The sequence below is a fragment of the Mus musculus genome, chromosome 7, assembly GCF_000001635.26.
Source record: "Mus musculus strain C57BL/6J chromosome 7, GRCm38.p6 C57BL/6J".
Lineage (NCBI taxonomy): Eukaryota > Metazoa > Chordata > Mammalia > Rodentia > Muridae > Mus > Mus musculus.
In genome coordinates, this window is record NC_000073.6 from 98,930,277 (window position 1) to 98,956,836 (window position 26,560).

General features: G+C 43.9%; 1 protein-coding gene and 1 pseudogene across 3 annotated transcripts in view; one reads left to right on the forward strand and one right to left on the reverse strand.

Annotated features, from left to right (window-relative positions):
* Positions 1-26,560, reverse strand: part of Uvrag (UV radiation resistance associated gene) — a 254,426-nt gene that overhangs the window by 43,535 nt on the left and 184,331 nt on the right. For all 3 annotated transcript variants that reach the window (XM_006508349.3, XM_030243116.1, NM_178635.3), the window contains one exon: positions 9,615-9,693. In XM_006508349.3, coding sequence (XP_006508412.1) covers positions 9,615-9,693 — 79 coding nt within the window. The remainder of the gene's footprint in view (positions 1-9,614; positions 9,694-26,560) is intronic.
* On the forward strand, positions 5,618-5,739 carry Gm23479 (annotated as a pseudogene).

Here is a 26,560-nt window from a genome sequence, read left to right on the forward strand (position 1 = left end):
CACTCACAAATGTCTTTTACTCGAATTCTCTAGGGCTTCTGACACCTTCTTCTGGCATTCATGAACAGTGTATGCTTGTGGTATACAGGTATACATGCAGGCAACATATTCATATACATTTAAAAATTTAAAGAATAACCTATTTTTATTTTGTGTCTGTACGTGGGTGCGTGTGCTCCTGTGTGTGCATATGCGTGTGTTTAAAATCATGTATGTGCTCCCAAACCAGGGAGGAGGTATAGCAGAACAGTGCTGTCAGAGGAAATGAAGAGTATTTATCTCAGTCCTCTTGTTGGGCACAATCCTGGGCTTAGAGGCACTGAGACTCATCGGTGTCACCATGAGGAAGAGACACATAGCATGGGCAGGTCAGTTAGAGTTAACTGTGAGATGAGAGCACATCTGGAGCTGGAGACCCTAGGCTGTCTTGCAAGGCACCCTGGGAACGTGACAGGACTGTCCCTGTAAAACTGAGCACAATGGGATAAAGATAGAGAACTGGAGAGAAGTTTGAAAAACCAAACGTCAAAACCACTCCACGGCACAACGGAGGCTATGAGCCCTGTCACATAAAAACATGGGACTCGAGGCCCGGAGAGAATTTCCTTAAATGAGGTCCAGTCAGTCACAACACTGACCAGGAATAAACACAGGTCCCCTTACATTTGTGTTCCTAGCCACAGACTGCTCCAAGTCAAGCCAGCCCAGGGTACAGTGCTATACTGCAGAAGGCAGGAAAAATACATTTATCTTTTACGTTGCTATGAACTAATGAATCCTAGAGAGTAAGGGAAAGCTCTTTGAAGTGGGTGGTCTTCTGCATGTCTTGGCATGCCTGTCCCCTGATGCTGGAAGCCACACAGTGGTGAGCCCTGCAGAAGGAACCCTGTGCTCCAGTTCCCTGTCACTACCATTTTAGAATGTCAAAAAAAAAAAAAAAAAAAAAAAAAAGTCAGTGGGCCTCAGTTTTCAGTCAAAGAAATTAAAGCTAATTTTACAAATGCGGTTATTCAGGGTGTGCTCAAGCCCAGTTATTTCTGACGTTTACGTGGAGTGTGACATAAAGCTTAGTCTGCCGTGTTGATCCCGTCAGAGCCCATTTCTGTTTCTGCCCATGTTTTCATCTACATAGGTAGAATGAGGCATTTTGTAGCTTTTGCTTTAGTGTATGCCATCATTCATTATGTAGCCCAGGCTAGCCTCAAGTTCATAACTCTCTTGCCTCAGCCTCCTTCACATTAAATTTTAGGTTCAGTCCTAAACAGCCTGACTTAATTTCTCACAAGTTAAAAATATTATAGTTTATTAATAGTGAACAGAAAACGTACTGCTAAAAATTTTTAAGGAGACTCCTAGAGACATCTCTAGGAAGTGTGAGTGGAGTGACTTCAGCCTTCTGTTGGAGGTGGCTGACATGCTGCAGGCAACTAGGATGCTGAACTGAGCTGCAGGAGAGGAAGAGGGTAAACACAGGCTGGCGTAAGTCAAAGCTTCAGCAGATCCCACATGTAAGTTACTAGTTACATGTAAGTTACTAGTTACATGTAAGTTACAAGGCATAGGGATTAACTCAGCACAACAGTTTTGGGGACTCTGAATAGCCTTGCTATCATCTTTTAAAAAAGTATTATTCATTATTTTCTTTCTTCTTCCTCCTCCTCCTCTTCTTCCTCCTAAGACAAGAACTTATAACCCAGGCTGGCCTTGAACTTAGAAAGATCATCCTGTCTTAGATTCCCAAGTGTTGGCATTACAGGTGTGAGCTACTATGCCTAGCCTAGATATTTATTCTAGCACATATGCAAATATTTCTGTGGGAGAATAAAGTAATATTTGAAATGACCTAAATGTCTACCAATAAAGAAACTGTTAAGTGAATAATGTTACATGCATACCGCAGGACAACCTTTGCATAGCTCTACTTATCAACAGAAACTGCATTCACAATATACATAAATGGGGAAAAAAAGCAGAAAGGACAACTGCTGCACATTCTGAAACTATTTATTTTAATTGTATCTCTTTTAGCTGTGTACTCTGAGCATCCAGGGTGCGGAGCCAGGAAGCCCCGGAGCTGGAGGCCAGTCTGATCTATACAGATATGAGCCAAGTCTCCATTTTTAAAAGGTAGGCACTCTGGATCAGACGCCGAGGCCGAGTGCCAGAGGCCCGGCAGTTACCAACGTTAAGCTGTTACTCTGTGAGTTGCAGGCTACACATGTGCACAGCACTGCTTGGAAGGCTTTCCCACTTTTCCTACCTTAAGTGGAGTCTGGCAACAGAGCCCAGGCTTGCCCTGACATCTCTGTTCTCCTGTCTCACCTTTCTGGGGGCTGGGATGGTAAGAGTGGACTACTAAGTGCTTAACCATTCAGCTATGCGGCCTCTGAATTAGTTAACTTTAATCTAAATTTTTTGGCTGTTTACTTGCTAAATTTACATTAATAAGGATACTAATTTTATTATCATTGGAAACTCAAGGCTATAAAATTTAAAATGTTCTTCTTTAATGAGTACCAGAATTCAGATATATCATTTTTTTTTTGCAGTTTATTTCTTCAAATAGCTTATGTGAAAGCTATGCTGGTCAGTTTGATGCCAACTAAAATCAGACCAAATTCATTTTTCATATGGTTCATAATTCATTTCATAAGGTTCAATCAATCACAAAGAATACAGTTAGGATTCCTATCTCTGAACCAAGCACTAGCCTCTCAGTTGAGATGCATTCTTTGCATAGCTGCAGACCGCCCCCCCGCCCCTCCCTGCCCCCCCCATCCACCCCCCAGCGGATGTCACTCACTGCTGCTAGTGCTTAGAAAAGCCAACTTCATAGAGTAAGGCTAGTGTGAGAGGGTAGAGAAAGAGATGTTACAGATGCTAAGCCGAGCAGGATGCTAGAACCTTAGCTCCTAACCACGGGAAAACAGGAAAGGTCTCTGCCTCTGAGTGTTGGCCTCGAAGGTGTACACCTCTAGCACCTGGCTTTGTAATATGTCTGTGGCAGTCAGCTAGGAAGAAAAGTAGCAAGCATAGTCGTTGGTCTCAATGCAGGATGGGCAGGCTCTCCATGGCTCTGCTCACCTAATAGCTCTGTGATTGAGCGCAAAGAGCTCTGTCCGCAGAGGTCCAGCTTATCCAGTGGTCAAGTGAGCAGAACACCACCAACACTTATAGAGCTTTTGTAGTCAACCAAACAATAGTTATTATGAAAACAAACTGAATGATTACTTACTAATAATTTATCTTACAGGGGACTTTTATCTACAGTATACCGAGTTCTCTTCCAATTCAATAAAACAACCCAAATTAAAAACAAGCAAAGGTCTGCACAGGCACATCTCCAGAGAAGAAATACAGACAATGGGTATGCTTCTGAAACGATGCTGGACACCTTAGCCAGCAGAAAAACTCAAACCAAATCACAGTGTGATCGTCACCCCACAGCTAGTGGGAAGGCTGTACTCAAAAAGACTGGTCTCCAGGGTGAATTCCAGCCAAGGCTACACAGACAGACCCTGGCTTGAAAATCCAAAAAGGACAGAAAATCACAAGTGTTGGCAGACACGCAGAGAAATTAGAAACCTGGTACAGTGGTGGCAGGAATATAAATGGTATAGACATCAAAAATGTCTGACGATTATTCAAAACATTCAACATAGGGAGACATAACTCAGTAGTTGGGTGCTTACTTAGCATGTATTAGGATCTGGGCTTGATCTTGAATACAGGATAAAAAAAATCAAAGAAAAAGAAGAAAAGAAAGAAAGGGAAAGGAAAGGAAAAGAAAAGATCAAACACAATTATATGGTTCAGCAATTCTGCTAGATATATTCTTGAGGATAATGAAAGTACGTGTCATTTAAACTTATATAAGATGTTCACAGAAACAATACTATAATAAACGTGTGTGTGTGTGTGTGTGTGTGTGTGTGTGTGTGTGTGTGTGTGATCTCAGTGTTTGGGAAAGGCAGAGCTAGAAGATCCTTGGGGCTTGCTGACCAGCCAGTGTAAAGAAACAGTGAGCTGTTCCGGGACCAGTGAGAGACCAAGGGGGAGAGCAATGGAGAACACCCAGCACCGACTCCGGCCTCCACGTGCATATGAACGGTTGGCTACATCAACACACAAAGCTACTGCATATATAGTTTAAGTGGGTGAGTTATAAGGCATGTCAATTACATCTTAGCAAAGTCTTTTTAAGAATTTTAAATATGAACTTTCACTACATTGTTGCCAAATTTTTGTTGGCAGCATGGGGGACATTTTTGACTCTGAAAGTCTCCTTGGAACGCTGGGGTTGCAGCTCACAGCGGTGCTCAGCAAGCATGGGTGAGGCCCCGTGTTCAACCCCCAGTACTAGTGAAGAAAATACAGTCTTTGCAACGTGTACCCCTAGGAATTGCAAAACGAAACGCATGCTCTCCCCGTGTCATATATATTGAACTGCATGTTGGGGGAGCATGGACTGTGGGCACCAGGAGAATGACCGGGTCCTGCACATGTCCTCATAGGTCATGACTTGTTTAAAAGGAGACAGTATTTTCACTTTCTGTGACGCCTCAAAATAATATGCAGGGGCAGAGCAGGAAGGAACCCTGGGCTTTAGAACATGTGCTGCTGGAGTGAGCAGTGGCCCTCAGCTTTTAACTGTTGTTTTACTTAAGCCTTGGTACACAAGTAAAAGTCTATGTGGAATTCACAGAATGGCCTACATTTTTTTTTTTTTAAAAGGACTAGTCACCAAGCTAGTGGGGATACTTAATCTGGATTCTTTTTGTCAATGTGACAGGTTTGGGAAGCTATAGAAATTAGCACACAGGCAGTTCTGTATCTGTAATGCTCGGTCTGGAAAGCATGCAGGTGTGCAATGGGCTATAGGGCTGAAATCATACCAAAGTCCTAGCAGCCAACTGCACGTAGGGCATCGCTGCTATTTGTAAAGTGTATCCACAAAGCATCGGGCCCTCAGCCCCTCAGCTTCTGGGGAGGAGAGAAGGGGGTCTGGGTTAAGAGAAGCCAAAAAGATAGCGGTGAGTTCACAGCGCTGTTGACCTTTTCCCTGCACTGGGCTGCATTCTCGGAGCTCGCGCCGGCAGGCCTGGTCTCATACAAATATTGACATCTAGAGGCTGACAGACAGATCTTGTTAGTTGGGGTATGAACTTTTGTAGGAAGTATAGATAGCTACACTGTCTAGGACAGCAATTCAAATATTTCAGTCTCAAAGGTCCTTTATACGCTGAAAATCAGTTAAGATTTCCAATTTATGTGGGTCACATATAAGTTAATATTTGCCATACTGGAAATGAGAATTAAAATGGACTTTATTAATTCATTAAAAGATTAAAGAGGTGCTAGAGATCTGACTCAGGGGTTGACAGCCTTTGCTGCTCATGAGGTCCTGGGTTCAGTTCCCAGCACCCGTATTAGGCAGCTCAGCTCTAAGGGGTCTGAGTTCGTTGCTCATCCAGATCTGAAGACACATGGCATGCTTGTACAAACACATAAAAATAAAATTTAAAGAAACAACAGAAATCTATTACTTGTCAGTAGAAATAAAAGTTAATACTGACAACTAAATTAAAACAAGCATGTTAAAAAAAAAAAAGATGACCCTGTCGCTAAAGCACTGTAGGTGTGGCTGCTGTGTCATGTGTGCCAGTGGGCGGCAGAGAGGAGGGAGATTACATCTGTGCTCAGGGTTTTGACCTGTGAATGTCTGAGTAGTCTAACGTTTCCTGAAGAAAGCGAGCCTGGGCTGACCACAAGTCTGGTGCCAGGGGGCTTAGGTGGGCAGTTAGCAGCAGTTCAGTAGTCTGAAGCTGTACTGGTGCTCGTGGCTCCATCCTGGGACAAGCCGGACACTAGCAGAACCCTGTCTGGGACTGAGGGGCCTGTGAGGGAGTGAGCCTCTGGGAAGGTCTGGAGGACAGTGAGCCTAAGATGACTACCACATGGGGCCTGAACAGGGAACTAGCCTGAGATGACCACTAGTTGGGTGCCACGTGGGCCTGGTGGGGGTAGACCATGCCCGAGAGGACCCCTGCCCGGCTCCACAATGCACGGATGGGGAACAGCGCTCCTGAGACCACCCCAGATACTCAGAGACCCAGGGCACCTCTAAGAGGAGCAAGTAAGTGGCAGAGAAATGGAAGAGAAAGAGAAAAAGAAGTATGTGGGCACACTCAAGAGGCAGCAAGTGACGGGAGTGAACAAGTCCAGTCATCCCTAGCTTCCACTGGAATTCAGAATTAGGCTGGACCTAAGGCCCTGTGATGTGCTGTTCGTTTCCCTCTGTCTGCTTACAATGCTCCTTCCACACGCACCTTCTTCTTTGTCCCTGCCTTACACAACTGTCTGTATCCTTATCCCTGAACAGCTGGATTTCTAATCATCTCCCATGCCTTAGCTCAACAATAACTTCCTCAGAAAGGCTTATTTAGCAACTTTAGCTAACACAGGTACATAGCCCCTCCCCCAGTTATTTTGCATTATCATAATTAATCTTTAGCACTTTACTTACTTTAATCTAAAATGCTTTTATTTACTGTATGCCTTTCCCCATTCAACTAGAAGTCTAATAAAGTGGGAATCCTTATTTCTTAGTAGTACTAGACATTGAGTCCTAGGCATGTTCTCTATCAGCTGAGCTTATCCAAGCCACAGACAACCTCACTTTAAAAATCAGTGCTAATTATACTGTGTTTAGAAATCTTGGATTTTTGTTGTTATTGTTTGATTTTGAGACTTGCCACTAGCTCAAGCTGGCTTACTTTGTAGTTCAAACTAGTCTTGAGCTGACAGCGATCCTCCTGTCTCCGTCTCCCTGGTGTTGGGATTACAGACATGAGCTGCACTGCAGGATTTTTGTGCCTCAGTCTGACAGGCCCATTTCTGCAGTTTTGCCTGCTGCCCGGCTGTGGAGGCTGTCACCTGCTGAGGGGCTGCCTCTGGATGGACAGCTCTGCTGCTGACAAGCACTGTGCCGGACTAATTCACTCTCATGGCTGGCTCAGCACCCGCAGCCCCTCAGACTGCAGTGGCATTCAGAGGGCAAACGGGTTGGCCAGCTCTCTGCTCTTCTCACGACACTTTCGGAGTTCTGCTTGAAGGCCTGTCTTCCTAAGCCTGTGCTTTCAAAGCACGGGCTGGATTGATCCCAAACCCTGAAGTAACAAATATTACTAAGTTCTGTCATTTCCTCCACCAGAAAAGTGATTTTACTACTACTTCTGGTTGTGATGAAAGGTCCTATTGACTATTCAAATCCTCGACCAAGTTACGGCGCGGTACTAAATGACTTCACTCCCTTTCTCTGGCACGTTAACACATGCCAGCACTTTCATCTACCTCCACTAATGTGGCTTGTAAATCACAGAGGCGGGGCTGCTGCAATGGCGTGCCTTATTCACATCTCTAGAGATGGGGTAGAAACGAGACTCACTGAGAAGACAAATTTCTCCTTGACAGCACGCATTAGTACATGCAGATAATCCGTCCAAAGCTGCACACATCTTGTTGCTGTAAGGCCGGCTTATGAACGATAGTTATTAATAATGCTCTTACCAAAGGAACATGGAAGAGCGGTGCTAGTAAGGTCAAAACACAAAGAAACCTTCCCAAAGCTTCTTGGGGTTACAGATTTGCTACAAATTTCTTTTATGTGCTCCAAAGTGGCTTCCTGAACAAGCTTTCAAATCTATGGAAGTGTGTTTTGAAGAAACAGAAAAGGACACCAGAGAGCTAGCTACTTGTTTCCTATGGGCAGAGTAAATAAGCGATCGCCCGCTCCTGCAAAGAATACATAGTTGGGCACATACAACTTCTACGGGCAGGCTACTTCCTATGCAGATGAGAACATCAGCTCAGCACACCGTGGCCTTCGGTTGGTTAAGTCAGGGGCTATTGAGAAGTGCTCTGACACGCCCCATCTGTGAGCCGATGCAGAGCATTGACCCGAGTTTCCCACTACACATAGGCAGCCTGCGCTTGGCCTTGCAGATGGGCTACTCTCAGCATCTCTTTATACCATCTTTTCCATCTCTGTTGGGAACATGACATGTTTATGTGCATGCATTCTTCAGTTTGCAGCTGACAGGCAGTAAGTAGGAGATCCGGGCACCGCAGCAGGGCTAGTTGTCCCTGGAAACTTCCAAATCCAATTCCAATATGCACAGAGCAAGATACAGCCAATGGGACAGGGGAAAAGAACCTCCAAACTCAGACTAGAAAGTAGCTCTAAACAAAGCCATTTTCACTCCTAGTTCAGCTGTGCCCTCCCTGCCCAGGATAGCCCTGACATGCTGGCAAATTCACTCATTCACTTATTTACTTCGTCTTTCTTAATGTGGTCTTCGTCTGGATTTTTTCGGGAAAAGGCCAGTCTTTTCCAGGGATTGACACAACTGTGACCGAGGTGTGTGAGCTGGCCTTGACATTAAAGTCCTGCTTCTTTGACAAAAATACTTATCTGCCAAAAATGGAGGGAGGGATAGCATCAGTTGTGGGAAGAAGGGCACAGGGGGAGGGGAGTCATGGGCAGAGTCTGTGTGTGTGGCGGCTCCCCTCCCTAGCACGGAAGTGAGGCTGCACTGGTGTGGTCCTGAACCTTGTAGCTTCGGTTAGGAAACAAGTGGTTAATTCAGTATGACAAACTAGAAATACGATCCAATTTTAGAAAATGATGACAATTTTTATAAAAACCACACTTCAAAACAAAACAAAGCAAAACAAAAACCAACATTAAACTGAGGTCTGAGGGGAAGAAAGTAAAGATAACCCCATATGGAGGGATAATTCCAGGTCTGACGGACCTTTAGTTTCATATGGAGAAAAGACAACTGAGGCTCGTAAAAGCAACACACCACACACCTACTACTTCCATAAAATCAAAAGGCAGAGGATACATCTGACAATGTCTTTAAACAGCAAATTGTGGCTGCTCCACCATGTGATACTGCGATTGGACGGATCTCCAAAGGAAAGAACAGCACCAAAGCCTTCCCCTGCAGCTGAAAAATCCATGGACTGTCCAAGGCTTGAAGCAGAGCCAACTGCACTAAAGCAATGCTATGGGCTGCTGTCGGGAAAGCACAAAGCCAGGCATCTGCTCTCTTCCTACGGTCCATGGGAAACACTGTCCATATGAGATGCTAACTGATGGGATGCTGAAAGAGCCACAAGCATCCAAGACGGGCTGGGAGGAACAAACGCTTGGCCTTTCCCTTGGGCCCTGGATAATGAGGTGAGGAGACCATTATGGACTTGCCAAAGGCATTAAACTTTTATTCCATAAACAATAATGCAAAATGAGTCCCCAGAAGTGGTCCACGAGAAGAAAGTCATTATCAATCAAGCTGAAGAGCCAAGAGATTTATTCAGACCACACACTCAAGCCCACGCCTACCAGAAAAACTCAGAAAAGGATGGTTAGAGGCAGAGATGGATTCTAAAGCATGTCCACTGCTTCTCCAAGTTCATTTTAATGTCACAGAAGACGACTATGGCCAACAAACTGCACAGCTCATATAAATGGGTAAAGGGTTGGCTGCAGTAACTGATTCTGGAGAAAGAAGGTAACAATCGAGTAAGGGGAACAAAGAGCCACTTACCTGTGCTATGTTCTTGTTCAGAAGGTAGACACCATAGTCAAACTGCAGCTTCTCCCCTCCCTTTGGATACAGTGGAAACCTAAGAAAGGTAAACAAAGATGAGAATTTCTCAATGACAGGGTAAAATGACCTCCGCACTGTTGAAAGAAGCAGACTTTCTTAGACACGGCACAAATATTTCATGATTAGACTTAACCAAAGACTTGGATATGGTTGCTCCAATCTACCAATATCTGCATAAGAGACAACAGCTGTTGTCTTCCCATAGAGAAACTGTATGGACCACACACCAGGACCTACGGCTCCAACGAGTGGAGTTGCTGTTTCCTGAATCTTGCCAGCCTATGGCAAAGATCCTCCAAATTCTTTCTAATGCCTTGGACTTGACACTTCAACTTCTAGAACAAAATGGGGAAGAAAGTTAAGGGGAAAAATTAGACTTAAAAGCAATATATAAGACTGTTGCTCTTAAGATGGCCGGTCAAAATGCCAAATTTGAGCTAAAATTCATCTAAAATCTATCCCTTTGCAAGCTCAGCTATTTGGATATGAAGCCTGCATGAAGATATATTTGTGACACAAAGCTCTCCAGAATAACCTCACCTTGCGACCTGCCTGCCTCACTGATGCAACATGGCCTGAGCTTGGGATTTCTAAAATGAACTGGTATGTTAGGGAATAGACCTCTCTTGCGAGGTCAAGGTCCCTCTCTTCCCTCATGCATAGGAAGAAGTCAGCACACATTTACAGGTGTTGCGTTTTTTTGTTTGTTTTGTTTTGTTTTTCTGGCTGTCAAGATCAAGCATCAGTACAATAACCTGAAACAGATTTCTCTATAGCAAGATCAGTCACCAGCAGGTTGCTCTTAGTGACGGCCATGCTACTTGGAGAGGGGGAGTCTCAGGTGCTCTGAATTTATAATACTCTGAGGGCGAACAGTGTTAGGCACTGTTCTAGATGTTTGTCGGCCATCTGTAAATCATCTTTGGAGACTACCTGTTTATTAGCCCATTTTTCACATTGCTGATAGGAATGTAAAATGCTCTAGCCATGAAGGAACTAAGTATAGAGGGCCGCAAAGAACGAAATACACGCCTACCATTCTGGGTATACACCCCAGAAGTGCCTCCGTATCCATGCCTACTGCAGCACTACCACAGCAGCCACAAGATGCAATTGGACTAGGTGCCAACAGAGGAGCGGATACAGAAAATACCGTGTACACACACAATGGAACGTTAGCCACTCATAAAGAACAACAAAATTATAGCACTTGCAGGAGAATGATTAGGACTGGAAATTACTACATTAAATGAAATATAGAAACAGATACAGAAAGACAAATATCCCATTCCCTTTTCACTGTGAGTCCTAGACATTTTTATGGCTATATCAAAACATCTGTGTGTATATCCATGAAGAATGGCATGAAAGCAGAAAAGAGTCCAAGGGGAGGCAGGAGAGTGTGACAGGGAGTGAGGAGGGTTGACTAAGGGGAGGAAGGAGAGTGTGACAGGAGGAGTGAGGAGGGTTGACCAAGGGGAGGAAGGAGAGTGTGGCAGGAGGAGTGAGGAGGGATGACCAAGGGGAGGAAGGAGAGTGTGACAGGAGTGAGGATCGATGACTAAGGGGAGGAAGGAGAGTGTGACAGGAGGGGTGAGGAGGGATGACCAAGGGGAGGAAGGAAAGTGTGACAGGAGGGGTGAGGAGGGATGACCAAGGGGAGGAAGGAGAGTGTGACAGGAGGAGTGAGGAGGGATGACTAAGGGGAGGAAGGAGAGTGTGACAGGAGTGAGGAGGGATGACCAAGGGGAGGAAGGAGAGTGTGACAGGAGGGGTGAGGAGGGATGACTAAGGGGAGGAAGGAGAGTGTGACAGGAGGAGTGAGGAGGGATGACCAAGGGGAGGAAGGAGAGTGTGACAGGAGGAGTGAGGAGGGATGACTAAGGGGAGGAAGGAGAGTGTGACAGGAGGAGTGAGGAGGGATGACCAAGGGGAGGAAGGAGAGTGTGACAGGAGGGGTGAGGAGGGATGACCAAGGGGAGGAAAGGTAGAGAGAGTGAGTGGATTTGGTCAAAGCTAATGATATATTTGAAAGAAACTGTATTTCTGAAGCTTACCATAATGTCCCATGAATATACACTAATTAAAAGAAAAAATATCAACCACAACCTAGGGTTATAAAACAAATGACATCTAGCTTGGCTCTGTAAAGTAGAACTACTCTCAAGAATAACATAACCACAGTGAAATGAATGGTGTAGAATAATTACTAACCGTTTTGATTGTCACAAATGACTGAAGAAAAAAATGCATTTTAATAAAGAAAGTCCAGAGGGTGTAGAGTTTTCAAGCATAATAAAAAAGGAAGTACAATTTAAAAGCTTTCTATTACATTCTCAAGAGCTATCAGTTTCATAGTATTCAATAGGTAAATCTGATGTGCTGTAAAATTTATAGGCATTGGGGAGGGAGCAAGGTCATGAACTGAAAATTTACTAAAGGAAACCAAACGTCTTAGACACCCATCAAGAACACAGAACTTTGTATTTAACTGGGACAATAAAGCATAAACTATGCTGCGTGGTGTATCGCCAGTAGAGAGGGATAACTACTGCAAACAAAGGTAGGACACACAACGCAACACCGGGGGAGGGTGGTGGTGGTGGTGGTGGTGGTGGTTGTTTCACAGTGCCAGGAACCATTCACACTCATATGGACTGGGGTGCGGGAAACTACATATTTGTAGACATAACAATGAGGCTCTTTGGAGGAATCTGCAGGAGTCCCAAAGCTCTGCCTGCTGCAGGGTTTTCTATAAGCCACCACACATAGACTCTGAACAGTTCTCCCAACCCAGCGTCATCTCCACTTTCAAGTTATAAATTCAGAAACTCCATACACCATAAGAGTAAATTGAGATCAGCCCATGTTGAAAACCAAACCTCTACATTTGTGAAAACTGGATTTCACAACATTTGACTTTATTATGACTGCTCTGGGACTCTGTGGAAAGAGCCACAAGGTATCTGCGTAACATTAAAACAAAACCAGAGAGTGATTAGAGACAAAGGTTGGAACAGGGCAGCGCTAAAACAGACCAGGGACTAGGACAGAGTTCACGTCTCGTTCTCCTTCCACATTCTTAATGGGTCACTTCAAGTTGAACACTTTGTTTATAACTTTCACATTCATCTCCTGTTGCAGAGGCATGCGGGTTTATAGACCTCCTAAGCTAGCTGGAGAGGTGGGACCCACTGCAAAGAGAAAAAAATCCCATGGCCATCAGGACGTGAGATGGGAATCAAAGACAGATAAGAACTCAGCTACTCACATACAGACAGAAAAACATTCTTAAAAGCACAAAAGGACTTATTACTGGAGAGTAGTACAGCCAGTGTGCTGGAACCCCAGCGCTAGGAGGTCTGCAAGTTCAAGATTGGCATGGGCTACAGCAAAGCTTGTCTAAAAAAAAAAAAAAAAAAAAAAAACCCAAAACAAACAAACAAACAAACAAAAAAACCAAAGAAACAAAAAACAGGAAGGAAAGGGTACTACGAAACAAATAAATATGAAACATATTTTCCGTTAATACATTCAATATGAATTATTAACACTGCACACAACTAAATAGCCAATCTTGTTATTTCTCAACTTAAAATACATTTCCAAGTTCTATTAGGATTGCACCTACAGGCTGGAGAGATGGCTCAGAGGTTAAGAGCACTGACTGCTCTTCCAGAGGTCCTGAGTTCAAATCCTAGCAACCACATAATGGCTCACAACCATTTATAATGGGATCCAATGCCCTCTTCTGGTGTGTCTGACAGCTACAGTGTGCTCATATAAATAAAGTAAATAAATCTTTAAAAAAAAAGAAAGAATTACACCTACTGTGCACAGTGAAGATTACAGAAGCAGTAAGCAATGAACACAGTGTGCATGGAAGAGGTCCATCCAAGGCCTGCAGACCGGTGGAGAAGGTGGCCTTTAATACTGGAGCCTTCCTTGGTCTTCTATGCCCGGTCTCATCACGCTGAGCGGTTACATCATCCTAACCAATCTGTCCCACTTCCTTTCTCAGTCACCTCAGTTTGTAATTTTGCACTCACTGGGTGATATTTGGTTAGTCCGTGTCTCTTTTAGTACACAGCTCAGCATACTAATGTCTCCCTTAGTAGTGGCTAGCTCTCAGAATAAACACTGGGTCTTTTGATTGTTTTGTTTTTGGACAAGGCTGAACAACTGATCTAAAACTTACTATGTAGCTCAGGCTTGCCTCAAAATTGAGACAATCCTCCTGGCTTTAGCCTCCTGAGAATTAAGATTATAGGTATGAGCCGTACTGTGCCCAGCTCAGAAACAGGTTTGATTTTGTTCTTCTTTTGCCTTTTCTAATGGACACTCAACAAGTATTTTTTGAATTAAAGAAACAGATCATGTGTGAAAATGATTTGGGGCTCATTATGCAGAGCCATTTCATCGAGGGCAGATTTGTGACAGGGCTCCCAGTGCTAATGTGATCCTGGTGGGATTAGCAGAGAGGCTAAACCTGGGGATGACTAGACTGTGCAACAGTGTCACTATTATTTCAAAGACACTGATGCCTGGGTCACCGTTTAGTTAGTGGGAGAGACATGACCTCATTTCTCGGTCTTCATGGATAAATGCAGTATTCTCCCTTGCTCTGTGTCCTTCAGGGAGGCACACCCAGGATGACTGCTCAGGAGAACATCAGCCAACTGAGGGCAAGGATGGAGGAAACAGGGGTGTTCATCTTGGAGGGAGGTCAGCACTTTTACACACACAGCACTGGATCTGTTCTGCATGGCTTCTGGAAGCAGGGAGTGACAGGTATGCATGCTTGGTCTCACTACAGCTACTCACAATCCTAAAAATCTTGGGTACAGGTGGCCAGTCAGAGGTGGGGACCATGTAAAGGACAGAGGGTGGAATGGTGGCCTGCCAAAAAGTAGGTCCAAATCCTAATTCCCAGAACCTGTGAATGTGACCTTACTTGGAAAAGGGGTCACAAAATATTAAAAGATCTAGGGATGAGATCATCTTTGATTATCCAGGTGGGTCTTAAATCCAGCAGGTGTGCTTATAAGGGGAAGGCAGAGGAGAGGTCATGTGACCTTACCCAGCTACAGCCAGGAAATGTCTAGGAGCTTAGCAACGGGAAAGAAAAGTGTGTGGCCCTACTGTCACCTTGATTTTGGACTTCAGTTGTCCATGAGAGTTGTTTTAAGCCATCAAGTTTGTGGTAATTGACAAAAACCCTAGAAACCACCACGGGAGGAAACCCTGGCTTCCCACCAGCTGTATGAGCTACAACATTCTTCCCAACCCCCACCCTGAGCTGAGGTCCTGTGAACAGCATGTGTGCACCTGAATGCACAATGGTTTCATTTTCCTTTGGAAAACCGGAAAGCATTTCAAAACTACAGTGCTTAAGGGGTATCTGGATAGGCACTGGCTAGGGCTGGAATGTAGACCTATTGAGTGCTGCCATGCAGGGTACCTGAAAAGAAATCTGAGTATTTGGTCTCATGGAGAGCCCTTTGCTCCTGCATAAGTTCATACACACATAAAGCACCAGCCACAGAGCCAGGAGTGAAGGTGTCTCTAAGCCTTGTACTTGGAAGATGAAGCAGGAGGGTCTTGGGTTCCACGAGAACTTAAGCTACTTAGAAAGACCCCTTTTCTTTTTCTTTTTCTTTTTCTTTTTCTTTTTCTTTCTTTCTTTCTTTCTTTCTTTCTTTTTTTTTTTTTTTTTTTGGTTTTTTGAGACAGGGTTTCTCTGTGCAGCCCTGGCTGTCCTGGAACTCACTTTGTAGACCAGGCTGGCCTCAAACTCAGAAATCTGCCTGCCTCTGCCTCCCAAGTGCTGAGATTAAAGTCATGCTCCACCATGCCAGGCTGACCCTTTTTCTTAAAAACAAAACAAACAAAACCACAAAGACATAATACATGAAGGGAGATATTTTTTAATTTTCCTTCTTACTAAAAAAAAAATTATAAGCACTTACTTCTCTTTCAACCCCAGCAATTTTTCTTTTTTGTAAACAAAGAACTCTAGACTGGTGACAATTGCTAGGTCTTTTCTCAGACTCACATCCAGGTTAGGTTCTTTGATGGAAGGTAGGGGTTGAGCTACGGCAGGAACGGCTTCAATTCTACTGTATGTGTAAGGATCACGTCTGTCCACTGTGTTTGTAGAAAGCATGACAACATTAATATGTTCTGAGGACATATTTTTCCTTTAATTCATGTGGAACTAGGTTGTCTTCTTTCTGCCTAGATTAGATTTTCATCACGACTGTTCTCCTGGGCTTAGAGTGAGACTGACCCTACTGTAGAGACACTGGGCTGTGGGCTTCTGGGCAAGCCTACAAGGGCAGCAGTTCTTAACCTGTGGGCTTCCTCCTTTAGGGCTCAAAGGCTCTTTCATAGGTGTTGCCGTAGACCATCAGAAAACACAGATATTTACATTACGATTCATAATAGTAACAAAATTTCAGTTATGAAGTAGCAATGAAAATAATTATATCGTTGGAGTCACCACAATGTGAGGAACTGTTTGAAAGGGTCAAAGCATTTGGAAGGTTGAGAACCACTGCTATAGGGTTCCCTTCATTGTGTGGAGGTAGAAAGCCCTGCCCACGGTGAATGGCACCACTCCCTGGTTACCAGCCTGGACTGTGTAAGTGAAGAAGGAGCTTGGCAGACTAGACAGTCTTTCCTGTTGTAATCCAACTTTTAAGAATGGACTACCTGGAGGAAGCTGGCAGCCCACTGACATGGAGAGTAACTGGCATCTCAGAAAAAAACAAAAGGAAAAAGAAAATTAAAGTAAAATTGGAGAATCAGCCCAAGAATATGAAGCTCACTTTAAAAATAACTTTTTATTTTCTATGTTTGGGTGTTTTGCCTGTATGACTATGTAACAACATGCATGTTTGCTGGACACAGAGCCCAGAAGAAGGTGTTGCAGTCCTTGGGAATGGAGTTACAGATGGTTGTGAGCTGCCACATGGTGCTGAGAATCGCCAAGACACCGCTCCAGCCTCAAAGCTCGCTTTTATAAAGATAGTTTTAATGATTTATTTTTCCAAACAAGTCCTCATAAACCAGGGATCCTAACTTTAGTTTTGTGGTGCTTAGGCTAGGACGCCTGACCCTCTGGTACAAGTCAGCAGTCCCTGGCTGGCTTTGCTAAATCTTAAAGCTACACGGACTCCACACATTCAACAATAGCTACAACAGCTACTATACCACCACTACCAAGCAAAAATGCCCCTGCCACTACCACTACTAATCAAAACATAAAGCAAAGACTAACCAATTACACCGAATCCTCTAGGGGGAAAGGAAAGAGAAACTGCCAGCAGCACACCCCAGGCTTTCCCCAGCACTTAGAGACCAGACATTAAAGCTACATTGATGCACATTAAATTGGAGACCACAGATCCACACTGTGCAGCTCCAGGACACGGACAGGGTAAACACTTGACAATAAGGACAGATTGTTTACTTTTCCAAGATTAACCAGAGGGCTGAGGCTCCAGAGCTCTGCAGCACCTCACTGAGGTGAGGCCAGAAGAGTTCGTGGGGAGGCAGAGGCAGGGGCATGGGTGTCGCCTTTCACTTGGACTGGGAAGGATCTCAGCGCGGGTTTCTACGTCACAAGGTCACATTTATTAACCAGCCCATAACATACTCTTTTAGAAACATTTTAGATCCGTATTTCCACTTCCACTTGTCATTTGTTATTTTAATTTATTGTCACATTTCATTGTTTTACACGTATTTTGTGTGTGTGCATGTACTCATTTGAGTGTGTAGGCATAAAGTTTTTGCAAACTAGCCCACCACCCAGCAGAGGTAGTGGAAGAGAAAAGTTATTAGGATATGGAGGAAGTGGACCTCTTTAGCAATAGTTCTTTGGAGGCAAGCTTGATCTTCTTTCTCAGAGTTCAGTCCCCTAGCAAACACCAAATACAACTCAGCAGCTGCAGACCAGTCTCTAGGCCGGCAGACACCACACACGAACTGGCAACTACAGTCCAATCCTTTTGGCAGGCTGACACCAGGACCAAACCAGCAACTACAGACCAGTCCTTTGGGCAGGCAGACACCAGGCACGAACACTTATGGCCTGAGGCAAGAACGCTAAAGTGGCAAGCTGCCACAGGAACCTTGCAGGAACCTCAGGAGCAGATCCTGGGCGAGTTCCTCTCAATGGCAACATTACCACAAGCTGAGCTCAACAGCACTATGTAAGGTGAATCAATACATGCGTATTGTTAGCAAAGAATAGCGAGGCGGAGCAAACCAAACTAATGTTCAATGCTTGTCTCCCACTGTCTGTGGGATCCTATTTATATTTCTTCAACCTGGGTCCTTTCACATGTTTGCTATATCAAAACATTCTTTCACCTGTGTCTGTTTCAAGAAAACATTCTTTCATGTGTTTGCTTCAGCAAGACATCCTTTCACCTATGTGCCTCAGCAAAACATCATTTGACATAACTAACTTTCCAAAGAAACGAGAAGTTTCCACTGCATGAGTGTGTGTGTGTGCGCGCACTTGTTCACTCGCTGTGTATGTATGTATGTAATCACTGTATGTGCTCATGTGAGTGTGTGTGTACGTACTCACTTGTGTGCATACATATTTGCGCCACAGCCCAAATGTAAGGGCATAGGATGACTCAGTGCAGTTAGCTCTCCCTTTCACCTGTGTGTGTGCTCTGGGGAACGGACCCAGTGGGCGGACCTGGTGGAAGGCACCTTGACCCACTGAGCATCTTTCTGACCCTCCATTCCTTCTTGGTTTGCATTTTCATTCGAAGGACCATTTACTATCCTTCAAACAAACGATAATCTTATTTTAAGCTTGCTAATTAGCTTAAGGTGGCAGAGAAAGTCATATATATCCACACTCTGGGCTGAGTTAACACCATGAAGAGTAGGGGGTTGAACAAAGGGCTCCTCTGACCCTGTTCACTACAGTCAAACCACCCTTTAAAAAAATCAGACCTCATTATAGACCCACTCTTCTTTCTTAGATCCGTGAAAAATTGTGCCATACCCTGACATAACATGTACCCTGCACAGCCCAGCCCTTGGAGCCCAGGACCAGTCTGCTCCCTCGTCCCCAGGATTACACACTTCCTGTCATTCAGCACTGAGCAGGCCCAACCCACTCTGACCTTCCCTCTGTCCCTTCAACATGCCAAACGTGTTTCCTACCTTGGTAGTTTTAAATTCTTATTTCATCTCTCTCAGAGTTTTTTCCTCTATCTCCCCAGAGCAGATATTGTCATATTCTGTCCACTGGCTAAAGTCACATTTAGAGAGGCCTTCCTAAGGCCATGCAACCTAAAACTGGAGCAATGGGCAGATCACAGCAGCCAGGCTTACTCGTCAGCTTTGACGCCACACACAAAAGCACAACTGGATATGATGTGATACAACAGAAAGCATCAATAACGCCAGGAGAGCACACCACGGAAAAAATCTTACCCCAGTCTTACAGGGGGCTCAGGGGAAAATATGTTAAATGATAACAAAAGAATGCAACCTGTAAAATTCAGAATATGTGGGCTCTAATGGGGAAGATGGACTCTTAGTTTCAGCAGAAAAAAATGGCAGGAAGAATAAAGAAGAGAAATTTCAGATGAAAGTAGACTTAAGATGAGGAGTACCTGAAGCCATACACTGTAATTAATACAAACAGCGTGGAGAAAGGCCTGTTATAAAGCTAGATACAGCACACAATGTCACATTCTAAAGATGAATTCTACAACTACAACCAAGCAAATGGGAAACCTTTGCACAGAAAAACTGTATACCGAAATGGGCCCGGCAACCTTCTTCATGGTGGTGAAAAATTGGGAACAGCAGTCACCATTAAGAGCATGTATAAACAGGCCTATTCACACAAAGAATACACCAAAGGATAAGTGGTACCGTTACACACAACAGCCAAATGAAGCGACAAACATACCAACTGAACAGAGCCCTACACAAAAAGGTTCAGGTTGCAGTGTGTGTGAATAATGGCTGCCCGGGGGCCTGGGAAAGACAGTGATTTATGGGAGGCAGAGATGCTTCTGGGGAGATTTAATGTTCTGTATCTGAATAGGAATTGGATTGCACAGATATTTATATCTAAGGACCTCAGACATGGTTCACTTAATATATATGCATATCACAGTATCCAAGTTTTACCCCAAAAGAAACCAAACCAAACCCCAAGTCCCCCCCAAATGTAAAGTCCCTGGCTCCACAGCTAACCATTTACACAAGGTGGGGTACTGAGGGGGAGCACTGTGGAATCAAAATGCATCAGCTGACAGATGAGCAAAGGTTAGGAACAAGGAGACCTAGCAGAGTGCCAACCACAGCTGTGCTGGTGTCCATTTAAACATTCTTTCAGCTTTTCTGTATAGTCAGGCCTTTTCATAAAAAGAATTGTGGGATAAATGTACATGCAGTAACACAGTCTTTAAGCAGAGGCAAGTGACAAGAAAAAAGTTAAGTATGACAGACAATGGGTTCCCAAACTTTAGGTTTCACTCCTGTCAGTAAGAAATTAACAAATGCCCAATAACACTCCTTCATAGGAGAAGAGAAGCAAGCCACTGGACTCCATCTGACATTCTGGCCACGTCCTCCTGCACCTCCCAGTCATCTGCATGTAATTTTAATTTAAGTATGAGATGTGGGGAAGTCATTCATGCTGGGGTGACACTTTCCAGTGGTGCAGCTGCTTTGGGGTCACCTACGCTTCTATAAGTAACCCTCAACCATATTTCTGAAAATGAGCCCACTAAATGTGTCATTTCCCAGAAGGAAACCTCATGTGCATGCCACTGACAGTCATAAGTAGTATATATTCTAGCATCATGGCTCATATGCAAGGACTATTGTTCAAATATAAGATCAATACAAATCAGAGATTTATGGCAACATGGAAATACTTTAAAGACAAGAGATATTAGCAATTAAAGGAAATATAAGGACACTCTTGGATTTGGACTTGGAGAAAGCAAGCATACAAAAGGTCATGGAGCAACTAGAGAAGTATGAACTAGTGGTTACTCGGTAACACTAAGAAACCTGTTTTTTATGTGTGATGATGGCATAACACCGTATTAGAGACTTATCTTTTAGAGAAACATGTTGAAGCATTTATGAATAAAAGTTATAATACCAAAGGTTTATTTAGACATAATTCACTGAGATGAGAGAATATGAATATAGATAAAAAAGATTAATGAGTGTATCTAATTATAGCTGGGCTTAAGGATATGTCATACCATCTTCTCTGCTTTTGTATATGTGCTTAAAGTCTTCCCTAGTAAAAGTTAATTCAACAGAAAACAATGGCCTTCAGTTAGTTCACTTTATCTATCATCTGGTTCTCATTTGAGTCCATCCCCTTCAACCAGAAGGTTTGCTCTGGGAAGATACAGATTTTTATCTATGTTGTGTATTATATTTCTAGTAGTTAGGCTTTTCTATCACTGAGAGATTCAATAAATGTTGTTGAAAAATGAAAGCACTAAAAGCCACTTAGACCATGATTATCACTTGTTAACTGTATATTAGAGCCTTTCTTCCATATTTCATAGTTATATTTGTGATCATGTGCTGGACATTTTTACCTAAATGTCCCATAAACATGTCAAATTCTCCATGTTGGGAACTGAGAGTTATCTTATCCCAGAGGCATGAGGTGATGGCTTTTCTTCTCTGTCCCTGTGGTGTCCTGTGAACAGTGTTGTTCCCAAACTCTAGGGTGTGAGTGAGTCCATTACTTGACTCCTTCATTCAGAGAATGGAGCTCTCTTACAAAACCCAGCACATACTTGTGCCTTATTCTAATTCCTGTGAAAATGAATGAAATCAGCTTTTTGATAATGTTGATAATGAATGTTTGATAATTCTTCTCCCCATGTCTAATGGTCAGTAAATCTCTCTTCAAAGTCAACAAGTTAAAAACAACAACCAGATGCTCCAAGAGAAAGAGGTTTTTTTTGTTGTTTTTTTTTTTATTATTATTTATTTATTATATGTAAGTACACTGTAGCTGTCTTCAGACACTCCAGAAGAGGGAGTCAGATCTTCTAACGGATGGTTTTGAGCCACCATGTGGTTGCTGGGATTTGAACTCCGGACCTTTGGAAAAGCAATCGGGTGCTCTTACCCACTGAGCCATCTCACTGAGAAAGAGTTATAGGGGAAAGGGAAAGAAAACATGGAGGGCCACTCCCACTGCAGCACATCCTGAGAGGCCTCTGGTTTGAACCTGCGTGGTGGCTGTAGAGTGGTCATCTCTCCTAGGTTGAGGATGAAGTCAACATGAGTTGCTATAGATTTTATATGTGTGATAGGCAGACTCAAAGATGGCTAAGAGGACAATGAAATAGACAGCCAGTGGGTTTATGGGGGTGGCTGGACAGGTCTGCGAGCCGAGGGAACAGGTTCTTCTGTAAGCCACAGGAAACCCCTTCTGCCTCTTCCTCCTCTTCTTCCTCATCCTCTTTTTAAAAAAGATCTATCTATCTATCTATCTATCTATCTATCTATCTATCTATCTATTTAATGTATGTGAGTACACTGTAGCTGTCTTCAGACACACCAGAAGAGGGCATCAGATCTTATCACAGATGGCTGTGAGCCACCATGTGGTTGCTAGGAATTGAACTCAGGATCTCTGGAAGAGTAGTCAATGCTCTTAACCACTGAGCCATCTCTCCAGCCCCAGGGAATTCATTTGTAATGCCTGGGTGTGATGGGGTTGGGTTTTTGGGTTGTTTGTTTTTAGACAGGATCTCATTGTACTCCAGGCTAGACCTGGATTCCCCAAGAGGATGGCCTTGAATTTCTGATCCTGTGGCTTCTACCTCCTGAGTGCTGGGAATACAGGTATGCGCCTAGTTTATGGTTCTAGGAATCTAATCTGACACTCCCTGCATGTTACAAATGAGCTATAGCCCTAAACTGGGGTGTAGATTTTTTAGTTTTTAATTTTTAAATTGTTTTTTTTTTTCATATAAAATATTTGGTGATACTCTTCTTCTTTTCAACTACTCCTAGATCCCCCTCCCTAACCAACAACTTTATATTCTTTTTCCCTCTTAAAACCAAAAGCAGCACAAAACCAAAACAACACAAAAGCTCCCTGCACTGGGATTTTGTCTGGTTTGAACTTGTGCATGCTGTCAGTTCTTGCAAGTTCATTTGTACATCAGCTCTTGAACTTGCATTTCAGCCACAGTATGGTAAAAGGGATTAAGACCTATTTTTGCATGTGTTACAATGTTCCAGGCTAGAAATGATTAGGGGTCCAGGAGTAGAAAGGAAGATATGTTCTGAGTTCTAGATAATTCTAAACTAGGATTTCAGTTCTAGTGGGAAGAACTGAAGGAATTTTGTGATGGGTTGTTATGATGGCAAAGATATAGCTGGGTCAGAGCATACCCCATACTCCCCAGGACTGAGGAAGTGGAAGCAGGAGGACTTGGGGTTCAACACAGCCTGGGTTACATAGCAATATTACAGCACAGGACCCCCTCCCCTTAATAATTATAAAATTATATAATATATAAAAACATACACACATATCTCAAATACATTTAGAAGAGAAATTGAGGGGAAAATAGCAATTCTAGACATTAGGTGGAAACCCAAACCACAGGTATGGGCAGGCATAGAGAGCTTCAGACCCTGAGGATGTCAATCAACGCTTGGAAAATGAAAAAGTTTCAAAAGGCTGGCTCTAAACTATGGGGACAAGCAAGAAGCTCAGGGAAAGTGCGACCTCAAGAAAGAGGCTGTCAACAGTCAACACTGCTCAGAGCCCAAGCAATGAGGAAGTTAACAGCCTGCTAGATTTAGTTCCATGAGCTCACTGCTGGGTAGCTCCGGTAGTGTGGGAAGAGTCTCAGTGCAGTGGGACAGTCTGCTGTGAGCCTGGGAGTGGCTGGAGAGGAGACAATGGAGATGACAAGCTTGACAAGGGAAGGAAGGGGCAGTGAGACACAGAAGGCTGTTCCAAGGTCCTCTGTCATAGGGGAGGCCCAGAAGAGTCTATCTTAGATGATGGTGAACAGCCTCACTAATGAAGGAAGGATGGAAGAGAACCACCTCTGTGGGAACAGTACTCAGTCAATAATTACTGTGTGCTGGTAAGTTTTCCTGTCAACTGTCAACAAGTAAGAGAAACAAGTTGTCAGGAAGCAAGCAGCATTCCTCCATGGTCTCTGCTTCAGCCCAGTGATGCCGTAAGCTAAATAGACACGTTCCCTCCAAGTTCCCTTTGCTTTTACCACAGCATCAGAAAGCAAACTAGGACATACTGTGTGCCATGTATGGTGCCGGTTGGGAGAGACACAGTTGGGCAAACAGACGGAAAGCTCAAGGCCCGACGGAGCCCAGTCACTGCTTGCTTAATCACGCCAGCAAATCTGTAATTCATAAAGCATTCTGGAGGCAAGAAACACGACCTCAGAGAGGAAAGGGGGATTCAGGGACAGTGTGACTAGCTGAGACCCCCAAGAGGCAGGAACTAAAAACAGAGTGCCCAGTCAGGAGAAGCACGCTGTTCTCACGCAATGGAAAGGCAGTCAGCAGAGTCAGGAGAGGGGCTGCGCGGCGGGGACAGGCAGATGAAGGCACAGACATGTCAGTCATAACCCTTGAGACTAGGAGGTCACAGTCTGACCTAAGGACAGCAGAGAGACAAAAAGGACCAGGGGACATCAGCGAGCATCTTCCCCTTTCTACCTCCTTCGAAGGAAGAGAGAAAATCTATAATGAAAGACCATTATGAACCAAAGAGACGAAATCTGGTGTGAGAGGTAACAAGATGTCACCCCAAAATGATAAAGAGGAGATGGAATGGTGAGAAGGCATACAACAGGAGCCCCTCTGCCGATGCTGGCGCTACACTAAAAAGGGAATGAATTTCAGGGAAACTAAGTTCCAGAGGATTCCATGAGGTTAAAAGTACCCTGCTCCCAGAGAACCCTTGGTCAAAGCGGCAGGCTGTGGAAACTGTTAACCAACTCACTATCAGTTTCCTTATAGAGGTGTCCCTTCTGTAACGTGAAAAATAGGCAAAGTTCAGTGAACACAGCATAATTAAAGGATGGAAAACCTGTCTTTTTTAATAGTAAGTTTTGTAAAATAAAATTCCTGCCAAGTAAATCAAAGTCACATTCCACAACATTAACGGCCACCTTGCATCGCCTGGCTCCAGCGGCACCTGTTCCCACAAAAATCTGTAAATGCTAAAAAAATAAAAAAGAAACTGGACAATTAAAGCCTGCAAGGTACATAAACACTCAGCAATGCCAGAAGACATTTCCATCTGGAGCAGAAACCCAGAAGAAAAGCCATTCAGTGTTTTTGGTGTCTAAGAGCCCCTCCGATGTGGTCTGCAGTGCAGCTTTGTTTAAACAGCTCAGCCTCCTAATGCAACTCACTGCGAGCCAATTCCTTACACGGCACTGGTAACACAACGGGGGCTTAACCCCTGTATGAACATTATTTATCCAATACCTACTTTAAGGGGGGAGAGGAGAAAACCAGAGAGGCTGGGGCATAATGAATTAAGGCCCTGGGCTGGGAGGAAACAATCCAATCTTAGCTTCGTTATCTGCTTGGACCTGCACAAGGGCCCTCCGCTCGGAGCCAGCATCCAAACTCCCAAGCTCACAAATCCATGAGAGCCCAGCAACAGACTCTGGGCTCTGCACACCTTCCAGGAGAGTCTGCACTCAGGATCACTACCTTGTCTAGGACAGGCTTTTCTCCCCACCTCCCTCCCTTCTATCTGTAGGTGCCTCAAGGAGACAGCTCATATTTTACTCTTTTTATTGCTCCTGAAATCACAAGGCATTTTTATGTACCTGACACATTTTAGCGTACACTTTATTTGTTCACACAAATGTCTTGTCGCCTCAATCAGTGAGAATATAATCTCTTTAATACATGGCTGGTTAAGCTGAAGTTCTTAGTGGGTGTTAAATACATCCATTTAAACAGATAATAGAATGAACAAAACAGGCAAACACCGACTGATAAAAATGTCTAAGTGACTGCAGCCTTGTGAATTAAAATTCCAAGGGCCAGAAATAGTTTAAGGTTTGGAAATACTTTCATCCTTCATTAATACTCCTCTACACACACATACATGCACACACACCTGCACACACACAGGCACGATGCTGAGAGCACTGCAGGGAGCACATTGAGCACACACTAGCTCTTCAGTCCCCAGAAGCGCCCACATTTGATGGTGGTCCACGTGGGGTCCTGCTCACCTTGCTCCCTGTTACTGCACAAAGCCCAGTGCATTCCTACCCTGCACCTTTCATATTCTAGTGTGCTGTACCCACGGGCTCCTTGACTCTTCTACAGGATTGGAAACTGTGAGCTACAGTCTTCCCAGGACTGTAACCCAGTTTCCTGAGCTCCATGTTGGGACATATTTGTGGACAGGACGGAGAGAGAATGTATGGATGGAGAGAGGGGCAGGCACATCAGGCCACACCTAACTCCCAAACCTCTGCATGTGGCTTTGTGTTTCCCTCTAGTGACAATCTTATTTAGGATTTTCATAACAATTGTGGAGATGTTCACACACACACTGGTCACCAAAGCCACTGATATCTGAGAAACTGGCACTCTAACCGACCTAACTTTCATGACAACATTTTGAGTTTAGGGCTAAATCAAAAAGGCAGCAATTGTCGACACCAATAACAATGGCCTCATTAAAGTTCTAAATACAGCTACTAAAGTCCCAGGAACAATACTCACACATCATTACTTTCCAGACTTACATAAATAAAAGGGAATAAAAGATTTGGAGATAAGTTCACAGAACTCCACTACATTAAGTTTTCAATAACTGTCCATAAATC